The 20,617-nt window shown below is 36.6% G+C and overlaps 1 protein-coding gene across 3 annotated transcripts in view; it reads left to right on the forward strand.

Annotated features, from left to right (window-relative positions):
• The window catches only part of PTPN2 (protein tyrosine phosphatase non-receptor type 2), a 116,782-nt gene that overhangs the window by 58,205 nt on the left and 37,960 nt on the right, over positions 1 to 20,617 (forward strand). For all 3 annotated transcript variants that reach the window (XM_036897253.2, XM_036897254.2, XM_036897255.2), the window contains exon 3: positions 11,202 to 11,302. In XM_036897253.2, coding sequence (XP_036753148.2) covers positions 11,202 to 11,302 — 101 coding nt within the window. The remainder of the gene's footprint in view (positions 1 to 11,201; positions 11,303 to 20,617) is intronic.

Consider the following 20,617-nt stretch of genomic DNA (forward strand, 5'->3'; position numbering starts at 1 on the left):
TATGTGTAGGTTTCTCTGATCACCACAGTCTAGACTCAGGCCAATGGGAAGGTTCTGTCAAAATATCCCTCCACTGCCCTTCTGTGGCCTCCCTCCCTCCTTCATCCCCAGTTGCCTTTAGTTTTTACATATCTGTTGTAATTATAATCATTGGACTTGATAAACTACATTTGAATCTCATTAATTTTGTCAAATTGAAGTAAATGGAGGAACATGTAAAAATTAGAACTGAGACACTTTTAAAAGTAGACATTTGCAACTTACTCTAAGTACATAAGTTAAAACTTGTGATTTATCTCCTAAGCATTCAACTTCTGTACCCAGCTGCCTGTTGGACATGTCTAGTTGAAGGCCACCGGAAGACCTCTGTTACAGTGTATTTATCTGCCCCGTCTCCATCACCATTAGCTCAGGTTTGTCGTACTGCATATGTCTTCTCAGGAAGAGAGCCATTCACCTTGGGTCAGTGTCTAGTATTAGGAGGAGGTGTTTCTTCCTTGGAAGAGATGCTGCATGATGTCTCATCCTGCCACCTGGGCCCCCTACTGTCTTTCTTTCCACCATTTCTACACTGCCCCCTGTAGCTGCACTCTGCCATAAGCATGCCACTCACTGAGCCCTCTCCCAGTCCTAGTTTAAGCCTGGCTCTCCCTTGAGTGAACTGTCTTTGTCTCTCTCAGTGGAAGCTGTTCATTCTTGCTTCCCACATAACCACAGTGTTCCCTAGTCTAAGTCATTACTCTTCAACTGGTAAATTAAAATCTCCTCAGAGGCTTGTGCTGTGCACACACATCCCATTATTGTTCTTGTATCTATCTTCTCCTGACTTGGTAGTCAGTTCCTGTCCTACAGCTTCTTCTCACACATTTGCTAAATGTCAGGCATGCCATTCACTCTTTCCCTTTTTCCTCTCTCCCAGTGCTGCGCCTCCATCCTCCCAGCTGATGTCAGGTCTCTGTGAAACCATATGACACAACCTTAGAGTTCTAGACCATTTCACCCTCAACCTTCAGTTGTCTTCACTCCTAATATCTTAAATGCTGCTACTTGGAGGGCTACTTTCTGACAGTCCAGCTCTTTGACTTCATCAGGATATTTAGTTCTTTTACTTTTTCATTTGCTACAGTACATTATTCCTTCCCTACTCTACTTATTACTTAATAAGTTTCCTGCTGTTCTTATATATGAAATAATCTCTTTGGATCTTTAATTCTACTTACCCTGTGAAACCCCAACCTGGGATAATCAGTCATTCAGCTTATCTAACTCTGGGCTGAGTGTGTGTGCGCCTCACTTACTTGTCTGTGCTCTTCTCCAGCCCACTACCATTCTGTGCTGCTCTCACCTGAATAGCCATCTCTCAAACCCTACCCCCTTTCTCACCAGTCTCAGAAGGTCTTGCCTTCAATTCTGTAGAAAGAGATTTTAATTAGAAAAAAATTTTAGTAACTCTTCAACATCATATTTTACAACCTGGAAACTTCTCTTTGCATCCATCCATTCCTTTTTTTTTATTGTGGTGTCTTTGCCTGGTTTTAGTATTAGAGTGATGCTGGCTTCATAGAATGAGTTTGGAAGTATTCCCTCCTCTTCTACTTTTTGGAAAACTTTTAAGGAGGACATTCTCTATTTTATCAGACATTCTCTAAATGTCTGATAAAATTCGGCAGTGAGGCCATCTGGTATGGGTGTTTTGTTCTTTTGATTACCAGTTCAATTTCATTGCTGGTGTTTTTTGATTACCAGTTCAATTTCATTGGTGGTAATTGGTCTGTTGAGATTTTCTGTTTCTTCCTGGGCTAGTCTTGGAAGGTTGTATTTTTCTAGAAAGTTGTTCATTTCTTCTAGGTTACCATTTTGTTAGTATATAATTTTTCATAGTATTCTATCATAATTCTTTGTATTTCTCTGGTGCTGGTAGTGATCTTCCCTTTCTCATTTCCGTTTCAGTTAATGTGTGTAGACTTTTTTTTTTTGGTATCACTACTACACAGTTACATAAGCAATACTGTGGTTACTAGATTCCCCCCATTACAGTCACTGTCCATCAACATAGTAAGATGCTATAGAGTCACTACTTGTCTTCTCTGTGCTATACTGCCTTCCCCGTGCCCCCTGCCTACATTATGTATGCTAATCGTTATGCCCCTTATTCCCCTTCTCCCTCCCTTCCTGCCACCCCCTGCCCCAGTCCCTTTCCCTTTAGCAACTGTTAGTCCATTCTTTGGTTCTGTGAGTCTGCTGCTGTTTTGTTCCTTCAGTGTTTGCTATATTCTTATGCTCCACAGATGAGTGAAATCATTTGGTACTTGTCTTTCTCTGCTTGGCTTATTTCACTGAGCATAATACCCTCTAGCTCCATCCATGTTGTTGCAAATGGTAGGATTTGCTTTCTTATGGCTGAATAATATTCCATTGTGTATATGTACCACATCTTCATTACCCATTCAGCTACTGATGGACCCTTAGGTTGCTTCCATTTCTTGGCTATTGTAAATAGTGCTGTGATAAACACAGGGGTTCATATGTCTTTTTCAAACTGGGCTCCTACATTCTTAGGGTAAATTCCTAGGAGTGCAATTGCTGGGTCAAATGGTATTTCTATTTTTAGTTTTTTGAGGAACCTCCATACTGGTTTCGACAATGGCTGAACTAGTTTACATTCCCACCAGCAGTGTAGAAAGGTTCCTCTTTCTCTGCAGCCTGGCCAGCATTTGTTGTTTCTATTCTTTTCTCTGTTGGCCATCCTAACTGGTGTGAGCTGATATCTCATTGTGATTTTTTTTTTTTTTGTAGATAATAATTTTTTATTGAAGGGTGGTTGACACACAATATTACATTAGTTTCAGGTGTACAACACAGTGATTCAACATTTATATACATGATAATTCTAGCTACCAGCTATCACCATACAAAGTTGTTATAATATTTTGACTATATTCCTTATGCTATATATTACATCATGGTTACTTATTTATTTTACAATTGGAAGTATGTACTTTTTTTTTTTTTTTTGAGAGGGCATCTCTCATATTTATTGATCAAATGGTTGTTAACAACAATAAAGTTCTGTACAGGGGAGTCAATGCTCAATGCACAATCATTAGTCCACCCCAAGCCTAATTTTCGTCAGTCTCCAATCTTCTGAAGCATAACGAACAAGTTCTTATATGGAGAACAAATTCTTACATAGTGATAAGTTACATGGTGAACAGTACAAGGGCAGTCATCACAGAAACTTTCGGTTTTGATCACGCATTATGAACTATAAACAATCAGTTCAAATATGAATATTCGTTTGATTTTTATACTTGATTTATATGTGGATACCACATTGCTCTCTTTATTATTATTATTTTTAATAAAATGCTGAAGTGGTAGGTAGATACAAGATAAAGGTAGAAAACATAGTTTAGTGTTGTAAGAGAGCAAATGTAGATGATCAGGTGTGTGCCTGTAGACTATGTGTTAATCCAAGCTAGACAAGGGCAATAAAACATCCACGGATGCAAAAGATTTCTCTCAGAACGGGGGGTGAGGTTCTAAGCTTCCCCTCTGTTGATCCCCAGTTTCTCACCTGATGGCCCCCCTGCGACTGTGCCTGTCTTAGGTTGTTCCTCCCTTGAGGAATCTTACCCGTCTCTGGCTAACCAGTCATCTTCCGGGGCCATACAGGGAAATGTAAAGTTGGTAAGTGAGAGGGAAGCCTTATTGTTTGAAAAGGTTAGCTTTTTACTTCTTTGCATATTTATGCCCTGTGGCTTCTATGCCCAGCATTTGTCTTGAGGTATCTTTACCACTTGGAAGAATTATGATAGTCGGTAACTTCAATATGAGGCACAAATTCTATTTAAGGGTTGTAATTAGGAAGGAAGAAGAAAAGCTATAGAAGTAGCAGGCGGAAGAAAACATGGGAAGATTGATTATTTCTTTGACATATCTTCTTGTAGAGTAACTTCAGCATATATAGGTTTTAAACTACTAATTAAATTGTGCACACACATCAACATAATAGGAGTACAGTTACATAACCAAAGCATACCTGTAATTACCAGCCATCTCCAGTGAAACCATGAAAACCAGTTAGGCACCTTAGGCATTTGTGAAAACTTATCTATGATATGGTGGATATTGTCCAACTGAACTTGAACAGTCTGAGAGAAATCAGACAAATTAAAACAACCCATTCCTGGGGACTGTTCACATCCCATATGTTCTTTTAACAGTAAATAGTCTGTAGTTGTAAGATTTTGGAGCGCTACAGGCACTTCTCCTATTTCTTGGTTGAGTTCCAACAGTATAGATCCAGTCAAATTTGTTGTTTTACTGTATGCACAGGCCAGCTTAGATATCTCCTTCTTCATTCCCATGGCAAGTCCAGGAACTGGTGGGATGAGTGCATCTACACCTGTGGCAGTGCGTGGATCTTTGTTGGGGTTTTTTGATGATCATCCTCTGGCATGAGTCTTCCAAAGAGTACTGATGTTGGAAGTTCTTTTTCATATCGTATCTTAGTTCATTTTTGGGGTAGCCAAATTAGGCTTTGATCCTCTGTATAAACACAAACAGACCCTTTGTCTACACTTTTATATGCCCTTTATACCATTGTGTAGAACTCATTGGAGGTTACCACACAGGAACTGCTTTTTTTTTTTTTTTTTTTTGGTTATCATTAATCTACACTTACATGACGAATATTATGTTTACTAGGCTCTCCCCTATACCAGGTCCCCCCTATAAACCCCTTTACAGTCACTGTCCATCAGCATAGCAAAATGTTGTAGAATCACTACTTGTCTTCTCTGTGTTGTACAGCCCTCCCCTTTCTCCCACCCCTCCTATGCATGCTAATCTTAATACCCCCCTTCTTCTTTCTCCCCCTTATCCCTCCCTACCCACCCATCCTCCCCAGTCCCTTTCCCTTTGGTACCTGTTAGTCCATTCTTGAGTTCTGTGATTCTGCTGCTGTTTTGTTCCTTCAGTTTTTCCTTTGTCCTTATACTCCACAGATGAGTGAAATCATTTGGTATTTCTCTTTCTCCGCTTGCCTTGTTTCACTGAGCATAATACCCTCCAGCTCCATCCATGTTGCTGCAAATGGTAGGATTTGCCCTTTTCTTATGGCTGAGTAGTATTCCATTGTGTATATGTACCACATCTTCTTTACCCATTCAGCTACTGATGGACCCTTAGGTTGCTTCCATTTCTTGGCTATTGTAAATAGTGCTGTGATAAACACAGGGGTTCATATGTCTTTTTCAAACTGGGCTCCTACATTCTTAGGGTAAATTCCTAGGAGTGCAATTGCTGGGTCAAATGGTATTTCTATTTTTAGTTTTTTGAGGAACCTCCATACTGGTTTCCACAATGGTTGAACTAGTTTATATTCCCACCAGCAGTGTAGAAAGGTTCCTCTTTCTCTGCAGCCTGGCCAGCATTTGTTGTTTCTATTCTTTCTGTGTTGGCCATCCTAACTGGTGTGAGCTGATATCTCATTGTGATTTTAATTTGCATTTTCCTGATAATTAGTGATGTGGGGAATCTTTTCATGTCCCTGTTGGCCATCTGAATTTCTTCTTTGGAGAATTGTCTGTTCATATCCTCCACCCATTTTTTAATGGGGTTATTTGCCTTTCGGGTGTTGAAGCATGTGAGTACTTTTTATATTTTGGATGTTAATCCTTTGTCGGGTATGTCATTTACAAATATATTCTCCCATTCTATAGGATGCCCTTTTGTTCTACTGATGGTGTCCTTTGCTTTACAGAAGCTTTTTAGCATGATGTAGTCCCATTTGTTCATTTTTTATTTTGTTTCCCTTCCCGAGGAGATGTTCTCAGGAAAAAGTTGCTGATGTTTATATTCAAGAGATTTTTGCCTATGTTTTCTTCTAAGAGTTTTATTTTTTCATGACTTACATTCAGGTCTTTCATCCATTTCGAGTTTCTTTTGTGTACAGGGTTAAACAATCATCTAGTTTCATTCTCTTGCATGGAGCTATCCAGTTTTGCCAACACCAGTTGTTGAAGGGGCTGTCATTTCCCCATTGTGTATCCATGGCTCCTTTATTATATATTAATTGACCATATATGGTTGGGTTTATATCTGGGCTCTCTAGTCTGTTCCACTGATCTATGGGTCTGTTCTTGTGCCAGTAGCAAAGTGTCTTGATTATTGTGGCTTTGTAGTAGAGCTAGAAGTCAGGGAGCGTAATCCCCCCACTTTATTCTTTCTTCTCAGGATTGCTTTGACTATTTGGGGTCTTTTGTGTTTCTGTATGAATGTTAGAACTATTTGCTCTAGTTTGTTGAAGAATGCTGTTGGTATTTTGATAGGGATTGCATTGAATCTGTAGATTGCTTTAGTCAGGTTGGCCATTTTGACAATATTAATTCTTCCTACCCAAGAGCACAGGATGAATTTACATTTATTAATGTCCTCTTTAATTTATCTTAAGAGTCTCTTGTAGTTTTCAGGGGATAGGTCTTTCACTTCTTTGGTTAGGTTTATTCCTAGGTATTTTATTCTTTTTGATGCAATTGTGAATGGAATTGTTTTCCTGGTTTCTCTTTCTGCTAGTTCATCATCTTTTTATTCTTTATGTTGTGCCTTCTGCTGTAGCTTCCCCTCTCTTTCTTCCCCTATGGAGCAAAGCCTGCTCATCTCACTAGCTACCCAGGTGTCTGTTGGCCAACTGTCTTACCACAACACAGAATGCAATACAGTACTAAGAATCATTACTTAATACAATTTTTTATTTTAAAGCATTAAACAAATAATGTCTTATCTTTATATCCCTGTTGCCTGGCTCCCATTTGTTGAGTAGACATTGTGAGTGTTGAAAGTGAGTAGCAGAGCATCACTGTGATGGTTCGATAGAGGCTATTTAGAGAAGATAAATCATAGGCTGGATCTTCAAGGAAGTGAGGTATATATGACAGAGATGAAGATGAGAATCTTTCCTGAGGTGAGGCACAATGTTCAAAGGTAATTGTAACTCCAGGGAGAAAAATCTGTGTCCCAGCCCAGGATATATCACCTTTGAAACAGAAATCAGTCAAAGGGAGAAATAAAGTGGAAGAAACCCATTTATTGCCTACAAGCAGTTGTCCACTTCTGCTTCCCTGTGTCTCTCACGACCTGGCTGCAAAAAGGGACCCCACCCAACCTTTCTGTTCCAGATATGCCCTATCTCCCCCTTGTAATCACATATTGCTATGGATGTGGACTACTTCTCTCCACCCACTGGAAACACCTGTTGATAGGGAGATGAAGTAAGGCTAGGCGAGAGATTCTGGAAATATTGCAGCTTTACCCACAGAGATGCAAGGAAGAATTTAGGGTGTGTTAGCAGGATGGTAAAGGAGCCAACTTTGATGTATCAAAGAGAATGTAGTGAGGGAAGTAGTTTCTGGAGTCACACAAACCTATGTTTGAATCTCTCATTGTGCTTCTTTAGTGTGCTGTTTTAGGCTAATGACTTGATTTCCCTATGTATCAGTGAAAGGAGCATGATAAAATCAACTTCATAGGGTTGTGAGGATTGAGAGAGGTAACCCAGTAAGATGTGCCATACAGTGCCTGACACATAATAGCACTAAATAATCCTGTACAGTGGTTGTAGTTGTATGTTGTCAGTACAGGTATCATTCATCAAATACATTTTTCTTTTCAGAGGAAACAAGTGAAATACTGAGTAGTCTGTGTGTACTAAGGTTTGCATTTCTTCTCTGTTAACATGATAGTGCTTATGGTGACTTGAGTTTTAGTTCTGGCTTCGCTTTTGTCTCATTGCTTGATTTATGAGAGAAAATCTGTCATATTTGTGCCTTAAGTATTTGTAGAGTTGAGGAGGGTTCACATATCTATAAAATGCTGTGCATTCTTGGCAGAGAAGTACCATACAAATATGGACATTAGTATTTGTAAACATGTTGCTTCTCGGGCTGAGAGTGGGAGAGTGGCAAGGGAAAATCTGTTGTGCTGTGCTGATGGAGTTGGTCTTCTCCTTGCCCTGCTTATGTTAGTCTTGAGCTCTGCCTTGGTGTCACATGTTTAGGGTGGTGGTGATGATTATGGATCCTCTCTGCTGTGTGACTTGGAAGACTAAATGGAGGTATCTTTAAAATAAACATATATAGTGAAACCAGTGGGAGGGTGGGGAGTGGGAGGTGTGTAGGTGAAGAGGTGGGGGTTGGGGGAGGTGGAAAAAAGGCTTATTATGACAGTATTGAAAGAGGAAGCTAATCTGTATTGTCAGCTCAGGCCGCAGCTAGAGCTAGTCATTTCTTGGCAGATGAAACCATTTCTCAGAACACATACTGTTTGAGGGTGGGAGGTGAAGGGAATCAGAAGTAAGCCTAATTTTTCTCCAGTTCATAAGCCACAGTTCTGTTGGGTATTGCATTTTTTCTTTCATTTGGTGATAAGAATTAAGAGCTGATAATGTCCCTGTAGAAAAGTGTATATTGTTAACAGTTCTGCTGTTGGTGTTATTAGAGGTTAAGAAACAAGATTTCCTGTGAAATGTGGTTTGGCTGCTTTTTGCTATCTCATGTAGTATGGTTTGAACGATCTTCCTTCAGTTTTCTTCCTTTGCTGGATCCTTTAAAAGATAGCAAAGAGGGAGATAACCATATGCTTGGAATGGTAAGGTACTGTGGGCTTTGGGATTTATTGCTTATACCCCCAAGGTTATGAAACTCTGTCATTTTGATAATCTCATTTCAGAGGTTCCTGGACAGAATAAACTATGGGAGAGGAGAAGGCATGTAACTTTCTGTTTGTTTGTTTCACTAAATCAAAAGTCACAGGTTTGGTTTGGAATGATCACAGATTTTTGGCTGATAGTAATGGGGCAGGGAAAGTAGATATTTGACTCCCAGGTTTTAAGGGGGACTGTGTCCGTGCTCAGATATTTTAAACCATATGTTAAGTAATTCTTAATTGGAGAAGAAGCATTGTGTCTCTTTATCTTCGCTAGAGAATATAAATCATAAAGTCACAGTTTCCCATAAAAAGGCTCTCATAGTTTCACTTCTTGAAATGTGTATACTTACTCTCTTTATAGACAGTTTTAAAATGATACGTTTGTTTAACACCAGAAATTCTTTTGTTTTTTCTCTACACAGATTCTCTTCTGAATCAAAAAGTCATATACACTTTTAAGTTTTTATTAATCTTAAAAGAACAGAAGAATTAAAATAAATATCTAATGATGTCAATGTATTTGAGAGTTTTGTCTTTAATCAGTCCTGAAGTGAAAGTACAGGTCAGCCAACATTTGTAGCCAGTTCAGTTCTAAATAGCTACATTTTTCCCAAGGATGATCTTTTCAGCATTATCTGCTGGCAAAATTCTTTTTAAAAAAATTTCTTTCTAGAGAAAATTCAAATCCAGCGTTCCTTTGCTTTTGCTGACACATGAGTAAATGTTAGGGGAAGCAGGGCCACTGCCTAGGACCAGGCTCTGCAGGCCTTCTGTTGCCTCTCATATATAGTTCCTACTTCCCACTGGTTAGGACAGTACTCCAGGATGTAGATCTGTGCTTTTATGGTGGTGTGATTTGGAGTCTTTAATGTATTCAGAGTGACATGGTATAGATTTTAAAGCTAGAGGGAAAACAATAGTGAATTCTAGTTCAAAGTCCTGAGGGCAGGCTGTCAGATACTCTTAAAAACAAACTAAAATTGCTGAGGTCTTTTTCTAGGCTTATTTCCTCCATAGCTGTCAAAGGGTCAGGGATGGTGACATGAAGAATATAGATAACCAAATTCCCAGTTCCCTGGAGAGAAACCTTCATAGTTTTTATGGGAACTCTTGGCTTCTGTTGGCCAAATTTCTTTTTTGAATTGTGCAATAAATATGATTAACCTTTAGGGTTTGTTTTTCTTCTGTGATTACATGAGGAAATACATTCCTTTGATATTACATTTTAGTGGAATTTGAATTTTAGGGATTGTGTGGCACTCTAAGTTCATACATTATTCTTTGATATGTGTTATGTAGGAGATTTATGGTCTTTATTTTGCTAATTAACTGACTTTTCTAAAACTATCTCACATGGAATAACAGTTAAAGGGTGATTAAACTGTTAAAAAAAATGACTTGAAAAAAAAAAAGCGCTTGCTGACATCATATTTCCGAGAACACTAGTATAAGTGATTTACTATAACAAGATCTTAGTTTTTCCTGTTGGCAAATGACATGTAATATTTACAGAGGTCTTGGATTTAGTCCGGAAACATCTCAGATAAATTGATGTGTGAAACTGAAACCATTTAGCATTTTTTTTTTATGGAGATAATATAAACAGTTTTTTGGGTTTAAAAGTGAGGAGAGAATGAATATTTAGTATAGATTTTCTTGAGGGGGGCAGCTTATAATAGAATGTATTCTCCAGAGTTAAACATCAAATGTGTTCACTTTATAACTCACTTATATGCTTCTGACATTTATGTATTTAGGATTCTAAATTAATATTAATTCTGATGGTATACACATGCTTTCTGTCTCTGTCGTGCTTCTCTTATCAAAATGATATAAGGTAGTATGCCACATGTTTAACATAAATTCTAAATATGAGATTTTCACCTTTAAAAACTTAGAAATACATTTAAATTGTTATAACAGTCTTAACAATGAAGCATCTTTAGTTGTCTTTTAAAGTATGAGAATATTTAAATATTTAAAATATGAATTTGAATACTTTTACCATTTAATTCTAAATGTAGTTAAGTGTTAAAATTATTTAAATAGTTGAATGCATATCTGTTGAATGAAGATAATGGATTGTAATTACCGTGTAAATCTAGTCACATCTATTTGAGTCAGTTTTTTTTTTTTAAGTAAACTTACCAGTTGTTAGGCACCAAGGATCTGAATGATTTTTACTTTTAGGCAGTTAAGTGCTTTATTCCTTTCACTGTTTTACTGTTGTCGATTTTTTTCAACTAAAAATTGCCAGTCTACTACAAACAGAAGCATTTCCCTTCCAACAACACAGCAAACAAAGGATTATATTTTTGTACTTCCTTTAAAAGAAAAAAAGGAATAATTTAGGATTTGACTCAGCTCTCCTGTGGTGCTAATTTTTTTTTGTTTCTTCAATCATTTTTAAAATACCTAGATCATTAATATTACAATAAACATGAAATGATAAATTTGAAATGACAGTTATGGTTTATCATTTTCTATTTCAGATGATCACAGTCGTGTTAAACTGCAAAATGCTGACAATGATTATATTAATGCCAGCTTAGTTGACATAGAAGAGGCACAAAGGAGTTACATCTTAACACAGGCAAGTGGTATGATATCTTAATAGGTGCCTGACAATAAAGTGTTTTTGGTTGATCTGCTCCAGAACATAGCTACAAGTATGTCTTGACCCCATGGAACGAAATGCTGTGTAAGTTTTTTCTTTTCTTATGTAATGGATCATAGATAGACATTGTGTTTTGCAGCTTTATATATTTAAGATAAAAGTAATTTTTAATGCTGTACAGTCTGTGAAGGAAATTTTCTTAAGGAAATTCTTAGGCCAGTTTTTTTCAGGCAAATTATCTTCCTTGCTCTATATCTGGTAAAAAATTTTTGATAATGCTTTGTTAACTTCTTCCATCTCTCTTCATATAACCTGTATTATAGCCACAGGCCCTTTGAAAGCTCTTCTCTACCTGACGCTGGTATGTATTTTCAGAGAGTGTGGACATGTCTTGAGTGGTGTTTGGCCTTTCTTCAGGGCAGAGGAAGGTGCTGAGACCAGGTGCTCAGGGTCTCCTACCTAGGAGACCTCTGAGCTGATGTTTCCTTTGACATTGGCCTGATTGCTTCTTGGCACATTGGCCATACCTATATTCCAGCACAAACTTTTCTTCCATTCTGACATAATAGAAATGATTTTAATTAATCCATACCAAGCTACCCTTTATTTATTAAATAACAGAGAATTAACAGTGCTGTCATTTCCCCTAATTAATGATGTTTAAATATTCAAAAGATAAGTTGTACATTCATAATATTTGACATTTTAAAAAAACTCAAATTGGATCAGAATCTGTTTTGAAAGAAAAAAAGTTTAATATGATATATTCAAATGGCAATCACTATGAACTATTAGACTTTCTAACTGACACGGAAAGAAAATTATTTTACTTGAAGTAAAATGGATTCTGTAAATCAAAAAGAAAAAGAAATAATCTGTGAAAAACATTGCAAAAGAACATAAATTCATAGTTCAAAGAAAAAACAAAAGTAGATAATACATGAAAATATACTCAGTTTTTCTAGTAATTAGGGGATGTAAATTTAAACCAGTAATCAGTTACAACTTTGACCTGTCAAAACAGAGATTTAAAGGTTAGTAATGCTCAGTGGTCAAAAATGTATAGACATAAAGATGTGTGTGAGGCATATATTGCAACTTAATTTTAATAGCATAGGACCAGAAATAATATACCTGAAATAATCTGTAAGGACTGGTAAATAAATTGTACAGATACCACTAGTACTGATTATTTCTGGGAATTAGGAATGAATAGAGACTCTAATTTGTCATTTTCAACCTTTGTAATATTTGAAGTTTTTCTTAAAAGCATTCATGATGCTTTTTTTAATAAACTTTTTTTATTAAAGTATTTTTTTTAATTGAATAGTTGGCATACAATATATATTAGTTTCAGGTGTATAACATAGTGATTCAGCATTTATATACATTATGAAATGCACACTGTGATAAGTATAGTTACTATCTGTCACCATACAAAAGTATTACAATATTACTAACTATATTCCCTATGCTATATTTTTCATCCCTGTGACTTATTTAATTATTGGAAGTTTGTGCCTCTTTATTCCCTTCACTTATTTTGCCCATCCCCCCACCTTACCTCACCAGTTTGTTCTGTGTATATGAGTCTATTTCTGTTTTGTTTTGTTTTTTAGATTCTACATGTAAGTGAAATTGTATGGTATTCATCTTTCTCTGTCTGACTTATTTCACTTAGCATAATACCCTTTAAGTTCATCCATGTTGTCACAAATGATTAAGATTTCATCCTTTTTTATGGTTGAGTAGTACTCCATTGTGTGTGTGTGTGTGTGTGTGTGTGTGTGTGTGTGTGTGTGTGTTCACATCTTTATCCATTCATCTGTCAATGGACAATTAGGTAGCTTCTGTATCTTGGCCATTATAAACAATGCTGCAGTAAACATAGAGGCATATATCTTTTTGAATTAGTATTTTGTTTGTTTTCTTTGAGTAAATACCCAGAAGTAGCATTACGGGGTTGTATGGTATTTCTACTTTTAATTTTTTGAGGTACCTCTATACTGATTGAAATAATGGCTGCACCATTTTGCTGTCCCATCAGCAGTGCACAACGGTTCCCTTTTCACCACATTCTTGCCAGTGCTTGTTATTTGTTGTCTTTTTGATACTAACCATTCTCACTTGTGTAGGGTGATATCTCATTGTGGTTTTGAATTGCATTTCCCTAATGATTAGTGATGTTGAGCATCTTTTCATGTTTCTTTTGGTCATCTCTATGTCCTCTTCAGAAAAAAAAGTCAACTCTATACCCTCACCCATTTTTTAATCAGATTATTTGTTTCTTTGTTGTTGACTTGTATGAGTTCTTTATATATTTTGAATATTAACCCTTATCAGATACATTATTTGCAAATAGTTGGCTTTTCATTTTGTTGATGGTTTCCTTCACTTGTGTAGAAGCTTTTTACTTTGATGTAGACCCACTTGTTAATTTTTGCTGTTGTTTCACTTGCTGGAGAGAGAGATCCAGAAAAGAATTGCCAAAGCCAATGTCCAAGAGTTTACTGCTTGTGTTTTCTTTTAGGACTTTTACAGTTTCAGGTATTATATTTTGGTCTTTAACCCTTTTTATTTTCGTGTAGGGTATAAGAAAGTACTCCATTTTCATTCATTTGCATATAGCTGTTCAGTTTTCTTCACACCATTTATTGAGGAAATTGTCTTTTCCCCACTGTATATCCTTTCCTCTTTTGTCATAGATTAATTGACCATACAAGAGTGAGTTTATTTCTGGGCTCTCTGTTTTGTTCCATTGATCTATGTGTCTATTTTTGTGCCAGAACCATAGTGTTTTGTAGTATAGTTTGAAATCAGGGAGCATACCACCAGCTTCATTCTTCTTTCTGAAGATTGCTTTGGCTATGTAGGGTCTTTTGTAGTTCCATACAAATTTTGGGGTATTCTAATTGTGTGCAAAATGCCATTGGTATTTTGATAGAGGTTGCATTGACTGTATAGATTGCTTTGGGTAACATGGACATTTTAACAATATTAGTTCTTCCAATCTATGAGCATGGTATATGTCTTCCCAGTTTTGTTTTGTTTTTTTGTCATCTTTGATTTCTTTCATTGGTATCTTACATAATTTTCAGAATACAGGTCTTTTGTCTCCTAGTTAGATTTATTCCCAGGTATTTTGTCCTTTTTGATTCAGTTGTAAGTGATATTGTTTCCTAATCTAAATTTCTCTTGTTGCTAGTTTATTATTGGTATATAAAAACAGATTTCTGAATATTGATTTTGTATCCTGCAACTTTACTGAATCCAATTATTCTAATAGTTTTTCGGTGGAGTCTTCAGGATTTTCTGTATGTAGTGTCATGGTACCTGCATATGGTGACAGTTTTACTTACTCCTTGCCAATTTGGATGCCTGTAATTTCTTGCCTGATTGCTATGGCTAGGACATCCAGTACTATGTTGAATACTAATGGTTAGTGGACATCCTTGTCTTGTCCCTGATCTTAGTGGAAAAACTTAGCTTTTTGCCACTGAGTATGTTAGCTATTGGTTTCTCATATATGGGCTTTATTATGTTGATGTGTTTTCTCTATATGTTTCCCACTTCGTTGAGAGTTCTCATGAATGGACGTTGAATTTTGTCAAATGCTTTTTCAACATCTATTGAGATGATCATATGGTTTTTATCATTTTCTTAGTGTGGTATATCACATTGATTAATGATCCTTTTAATATATTTTTGAATTGGGTTTGCTAGTATTTTGTGGAGGATTTTTTGGCATCTGTGTTCATGCGGGATATAGGTCTGTAATTTACTTTGATTTTGGTATCAGGGTGATGCTGCCCCTGTGGAATAAATTTTGGAAGTATTCCTTCCTTTTCTATACTTTGGAATAGTTTGAAAAGGATGGGTATTAACTCTTCTTTTTGTTAAATGGTGGAATACATCTCTGAAGCCATCCGGTCCTGGGATTTTTTTGTTTGTTGTTGGTGGTGGAAGTTGATTACTAATTCAGTTTCATTACTAGGAATAAGTCCATTCAGATTTTCTATTTTTTCCTGGTTCTTGGAATAGTGTATGTTTCTAGGAGTTTATCCATTTCTTCTAGGTTGTCCAGTTAGTTGCATATATTTTTTTTTGGTAGGATTCTCTTATAATTCTTTGAATTTCTGTTGTTTCAGTTGTACTTCTCTCTCATTTCTGACTTTATTTGCATTCTCCTTCTTTTTCTTGTTGAGTTTGGCTAAAGATTTATCGATTTTATCTTTTCAAAGAACCAGCTCTTAATTTCACTGATATATTCTATTGCTTTTTTAGTCTCACTTCCATTTATTAACATTTTGATCTTTACTATTTCCTTCCTTCTATGAACTATGGGCTTTGTTATTCTTTTTCTAGTTCCTGAGGTATAAGATTTGATTGTTTATGAGATTTTCCTTGTTTCTTGAGGTAGGCCTGTAACACTATAAACTTCCCTGTTTGAACTGGGAACATTTGCTGCATCCTAAAGATTTTGATCCATTATGTTTCTGTTTTCATTTGTCCCCAGGTATTTCCTCTTTGATTTATTCACTGACCCATTGGTTTAGTAGCATAGCTTCCACTTGTGTTTTTTCCAGTTTTTTTTCTTGTAACTGATTTCTAATTTCATATCATTGTGGTCAGAAACGATGTTTAATATGATTCAATCTTCTTAAGTCTATTAGAACTTGACTTATGGACTATGTGATCTATTCTGGAGAACATTCCATGTGCATTTGAAAGGGATGTGTAACCTGCTGCTGTAGGTTGAAATGTTCTGTATATACGTTAAGTTCATCTGGTCTAATGTGTTGTTCAAACCACTGTTCCTTTATTGATTTTCTGTCTGGATGATTTATCCAATGATGTAAGTGGGGTGTTTAAGTCCCCTACTATTATTGTCTTACTGTCAATTTCTCCTTATGTCTGTTAATATTTGCTTTATATATTTAGGTGCCCTTCTGTTGAGTGCATAGATATTTATAGTTATATCCTGTTGTTGGATTGATTTCTTTGCCATTATGTAATGCCTTCTTTGTCCCTTGTTACACTCTTTGTTTTAAAGTCTATTTAATCTAATAAATATTTCTACCTCAACTTTTTTTTTCACTTTCACTTCCACGGAACACCTTTTTCCATCTCTTCACTTTCAGCATCTGTGTCCTTAGGTCTGAAGTGAGTCTCTTGTAGGCAGCATATTAGGTGGGTCTTGTGTTTTTGTTTTTCTTTTCATCCATCCAGGCACCCTGTGTCTTTTGATTGGAGCTTTTAGACCATTTACATTTAGAGTTAATATTGATAGATACACACTTACTGACATTTTTGGGGTTTTTTTTATAGTTCTCTATTCCTGACTTCCTCTCTTGCTCTCTTCCCTTGTGAGTGACAACTTTAGTGTTAAGCTTAGATTCCTTTCTCTTTTTTGTGTGTGTTTCTATTATATATAGTGGTATATTAAATTGATGTCACTTAAGTTGGAACACATTCTAAAAGCACTACATTTTTACTTCCTCCATTACATTTTATGTATGTGATGTCATATTTTACATCTTTTTATCTTGTGAATCCCCTAATTTTTAGGTATAATTGATCTTACTACCTTTGTCTTTAAGTAATTGATCTACCATCTTTACTGTGTTTGCTTTTACCAGTGAAACTTTTTCCTTTAATAATTTTCTTCTAATTATGGCCTTTTCTTTTTCACTTAACAAAATCCTTTTAACTTTCTTGAAAGTCCAGTTTAGTGATGCTGAACTCCTTTAACTTTTATTTGTATGAGAAACTCTCTCTCTCTCCTTCAATTCTGAATGATAACCTTGCTGGGTATTCTTGTTGTAGGTTTTTTCTTTTTAGCTCTTGGAATATATCATGTCACTTCCTTGTGGCCAGTAAAGTCTCTGCTGAAAAAAATCAGTTGATGAACTTATGCTGCTTTTAAGATATTTTCTTTATCTTTAATTTTTGACACTTTAAGTATTATGTGTCTTGGTATGGATTTCCTCGGGTTCATCTTGCCTGGACCTCTGTGTGTTCTCGAATTAGATGTCTGTTTCCTTCCCGAGGCTAGGGAATTTTTCATTGGCTTTTCAAATGGGTTTTTGGCCCCATTACCTCTCTCTTCTCTGGTAGCCCTATAATGCAAATGTTAGAATGCTTGATGTCCCAGACATACACCTTAACCTATCATTATTTTTTTGATTCTTTTTTTATTTTGCTCTTCATCTTGAGCGCTTTCCATTACCCTGTCTTCCAGACTGCTGATCCATTCTTCTGCATCCTTTTATCTGCTGTTGATCCCTCTATTTTTCTGTTCAGTTATTGTAGTCTTCAAGTCTGATTGGTTCTTTATTTTATTTTCTATCTTTTGTATTCTCACTGAGTTCATTCTTCTCTCAAGTCTGGTAAGTATAACTGTTACTTTGAACTCTTTATCAGGTAGATTGCTTAACTCTGTTCCATTTAGTTGTTTTCTTAAGTTTTATCTTGTTCTTTGGAACATATTCCTCTGTCTCATTTTATTTGACTTTGTGTTTCTTTCAGTGAATTAGGCAAAATAACTACTTTTCCAGCCTTGAAGGAGTGACCTTGTGTAGGAATGTCCCTGTGTAGACTGCCTGTGCCTGGAGGCTTTGGCTGTCTGTCTGGAGTTGAAGCAGGTGTGGGTTGGAGGGTCCTGAGGCACTTTGCTCAGGGGATGCCCTGAGAGGACAGCTGGAGCTGAAGCAGACATAGATCAGGGTGTCCCAGTTTGTGCCGCACTGGTGCTGCCTTGGTGAGACTGCTGGAGTCAAAGTGGATGCTGGTTAGTGCAGGCAGGGAGGCCACTTTGGGGTTCTCTGATGCTAGTGGATGCTAGGGTCCTGGGGTTTGGTGAGATGGCATGCCAACTAGAACATCTGGACCCTGCTCCCATCTCTGCTGTCAAAATGGCGGGGGAGCATAAATAGTGCTGCTCACTGGCACCTGTGATCCCAGAGAGAGTTCCAGCAGTTCCCCCACCATTCAGTGGGTGATTTCATTCAGAAAGTCAGCTTCCTTTACTTGCAGCCTAGTTGCCTTTTAAACCTTTTTTTTTCTCTGTGCCCCAGGGCAGGCAAAGCTGTATGCAGGTTCCTCAGTAACGTCTGTTCCTGCTGCAGGTTGCTGTGCTGGGGGTGGAGGTCCTGCTTTTACTGTGTCTCTGTCCCTCCTATCTTTCTCTGTATGGTCCCTGTATCCTTTGTGCAGAAGCTGTTCACTCTGACCTCAGTTCTTCCTCAGGAGGAATTGCTGTAGGTGTATTTGTGCATTTGGTGTCTGGGCGTATGAGGTGAGTTCAACCTCTTCCTACACCACCCATCTTTTGCTCTCTTCAATAAATTCATTTTTAGAGTTTAAAAAATTTTACTTTTTATTTGAAAAATCTATCATGTTGAAAAATAGAAAAGAATGATTACCCTAGATCTCTTATTATAAACCTTTCTTCCTCTATTTTTTCCCTCAGTCTCATTTATTCATTCTAATTTCTCATCTTAATTCTTAAAGTTGTAGGTATTTCTCAAGTTGTGATTTAGGTTTTCTCCTCCTCCAGTCTACACTCAGAACTGTAACTCCCTGGAAGTTAAAAAGTGTATCTTAAGAAAGTATAGGCTTGGGTTTCACAATATCTGTACTCAAATCCTGATATCACTATTTCATGGGATACTCATTTACCCAGAAGAGACTTATTGAGCACCTAATTGTGGCATGCCTGTTCCAATAAAACAGACATTAACAAAAACTCTGCCGTTATGAACTTCCCATCTTGTGCAAGGTAAAATTAATAATAGCTAGCGATTATGTAACATTGTTCTGTTATTATGTGTTTTGTATAATTTAAGCCTCAGGATTAATTCTGTGCTAAATACTGTAATTACCCTTATTTTACATAAGAGAAATCATATAAGAAGACCCAGATACATTAACTTTACCAAGTTTGTGCAGGTAAAATGAGGCCAGGATTCAAAGTCACAGATTCTCCATGGAGTCCATGGTTCAGTTCTTAATCATTCAACTGTATACCTTAAAAATGCTTCATGACCTTGGACAAGTTCCTTAACTTGCCAAGCCTATATATGTCTATTAATATATATATATATTATCTATAGAAAAATGTTGAGAGAAACTCACAGTGTCTGGCACTATATGGTAAGCATAGTTATATTACTATATGGTAATCCATATCCATTGATTATTTGTTGTGATATTTGTTCCTGCTTTTAGTAGTAATAGTAGTAATAATCCTATTGTAACTTATTTTAATTATTATTACTGTAAATTATTGCAAAAACATTGTAAATCTCATCATGATAAAAAAAATTGCTTGATTGATACCCTTATGAATAAGTTTATACCTCCTGTCTCTTTTGGACTGTTTCTGTGTGTCCTGATAGAGCCTGAAGACTAATTTAGAGCATGAGGACTCAGAGACCTGTTTTCAGCTTTTTCTTCTTTCCTAAATTTTCCCCTCTGTATTTTCCAGGTCCTTACTGGATATTTTTATCCAGATGACCCACTGATTCTGCAGAATCTTCATTTTATGTATTGAGTTCTTTTTTTTTTTTTTTTAACTGAACCATTTTCCCTTGTGATTTTTTTAATCTGATTAAAACAATTTGGTGGAAGGATCATCCACCAAATCCTTCTCTTTCTTCTGCTGCCCTGGCCCTTTTTCAGAGCTCTCTTAAAATTTTAACTGTTCTAATGAAATAGCTCTTTAACTTGTTTTCTTGCCATCAGTCCCTCCCTTCCTAATCCATCTTTAACAATGTCACCAGAATTCATTTTGTAGCATACAAATCATATCACTTTGCTCTTTTAACAAGTTTGGTGACTATTTCTTGCATTCAAGACCCTTCATACTCTGTAGGGAGAGTTTCCTGTTGTATATCTCCACTTCATACTCACTAATCTGTCTTTTCCTAATGTGCCCTAAACTTGCACGTATCTTGCCTTATGCTTAGAATAGACCTTGACTCCCACCCTGTCCTGCTTCCCCCAGTATCAGTGCCCTCCTCATTTTTAAGGCTCTGCTGGAATATCCTTCCTACTCCCAAAGATCTGATGGCTTACTACTTAACTCTTCTAGCACTTCGTGTGTCTTAGTAGAACAAATACTTCTCTTGCCTTCTTTGTAAGCTGTTTGAAGGCTGAGACTGCTTTTGCCCTTCTACCTACCACACTGTAACAGAGAACATACCCAGAAAATATTTCAAAGAACAGAGAAAACTAGAATGCTAAATATTTATTAATATCTCAGATGTTCTGATTTTCCTTTGTTTCTTA

This window comes from Manis pentadactyla, chromosome 6 (genome assembly GCF_030020395.1).
Source record: "Manis pentadactyla isolate mManPen7 chromosome 6, mManPen7.hap1, whole genome shotgun sequence".
NCBI classification, from domain to species: domain Eukaryota; kingdom Metazoa; phylum Chordata; class Mammalia; order Pholidota; family Manidae; genus Manis; species Manis pentadactyla.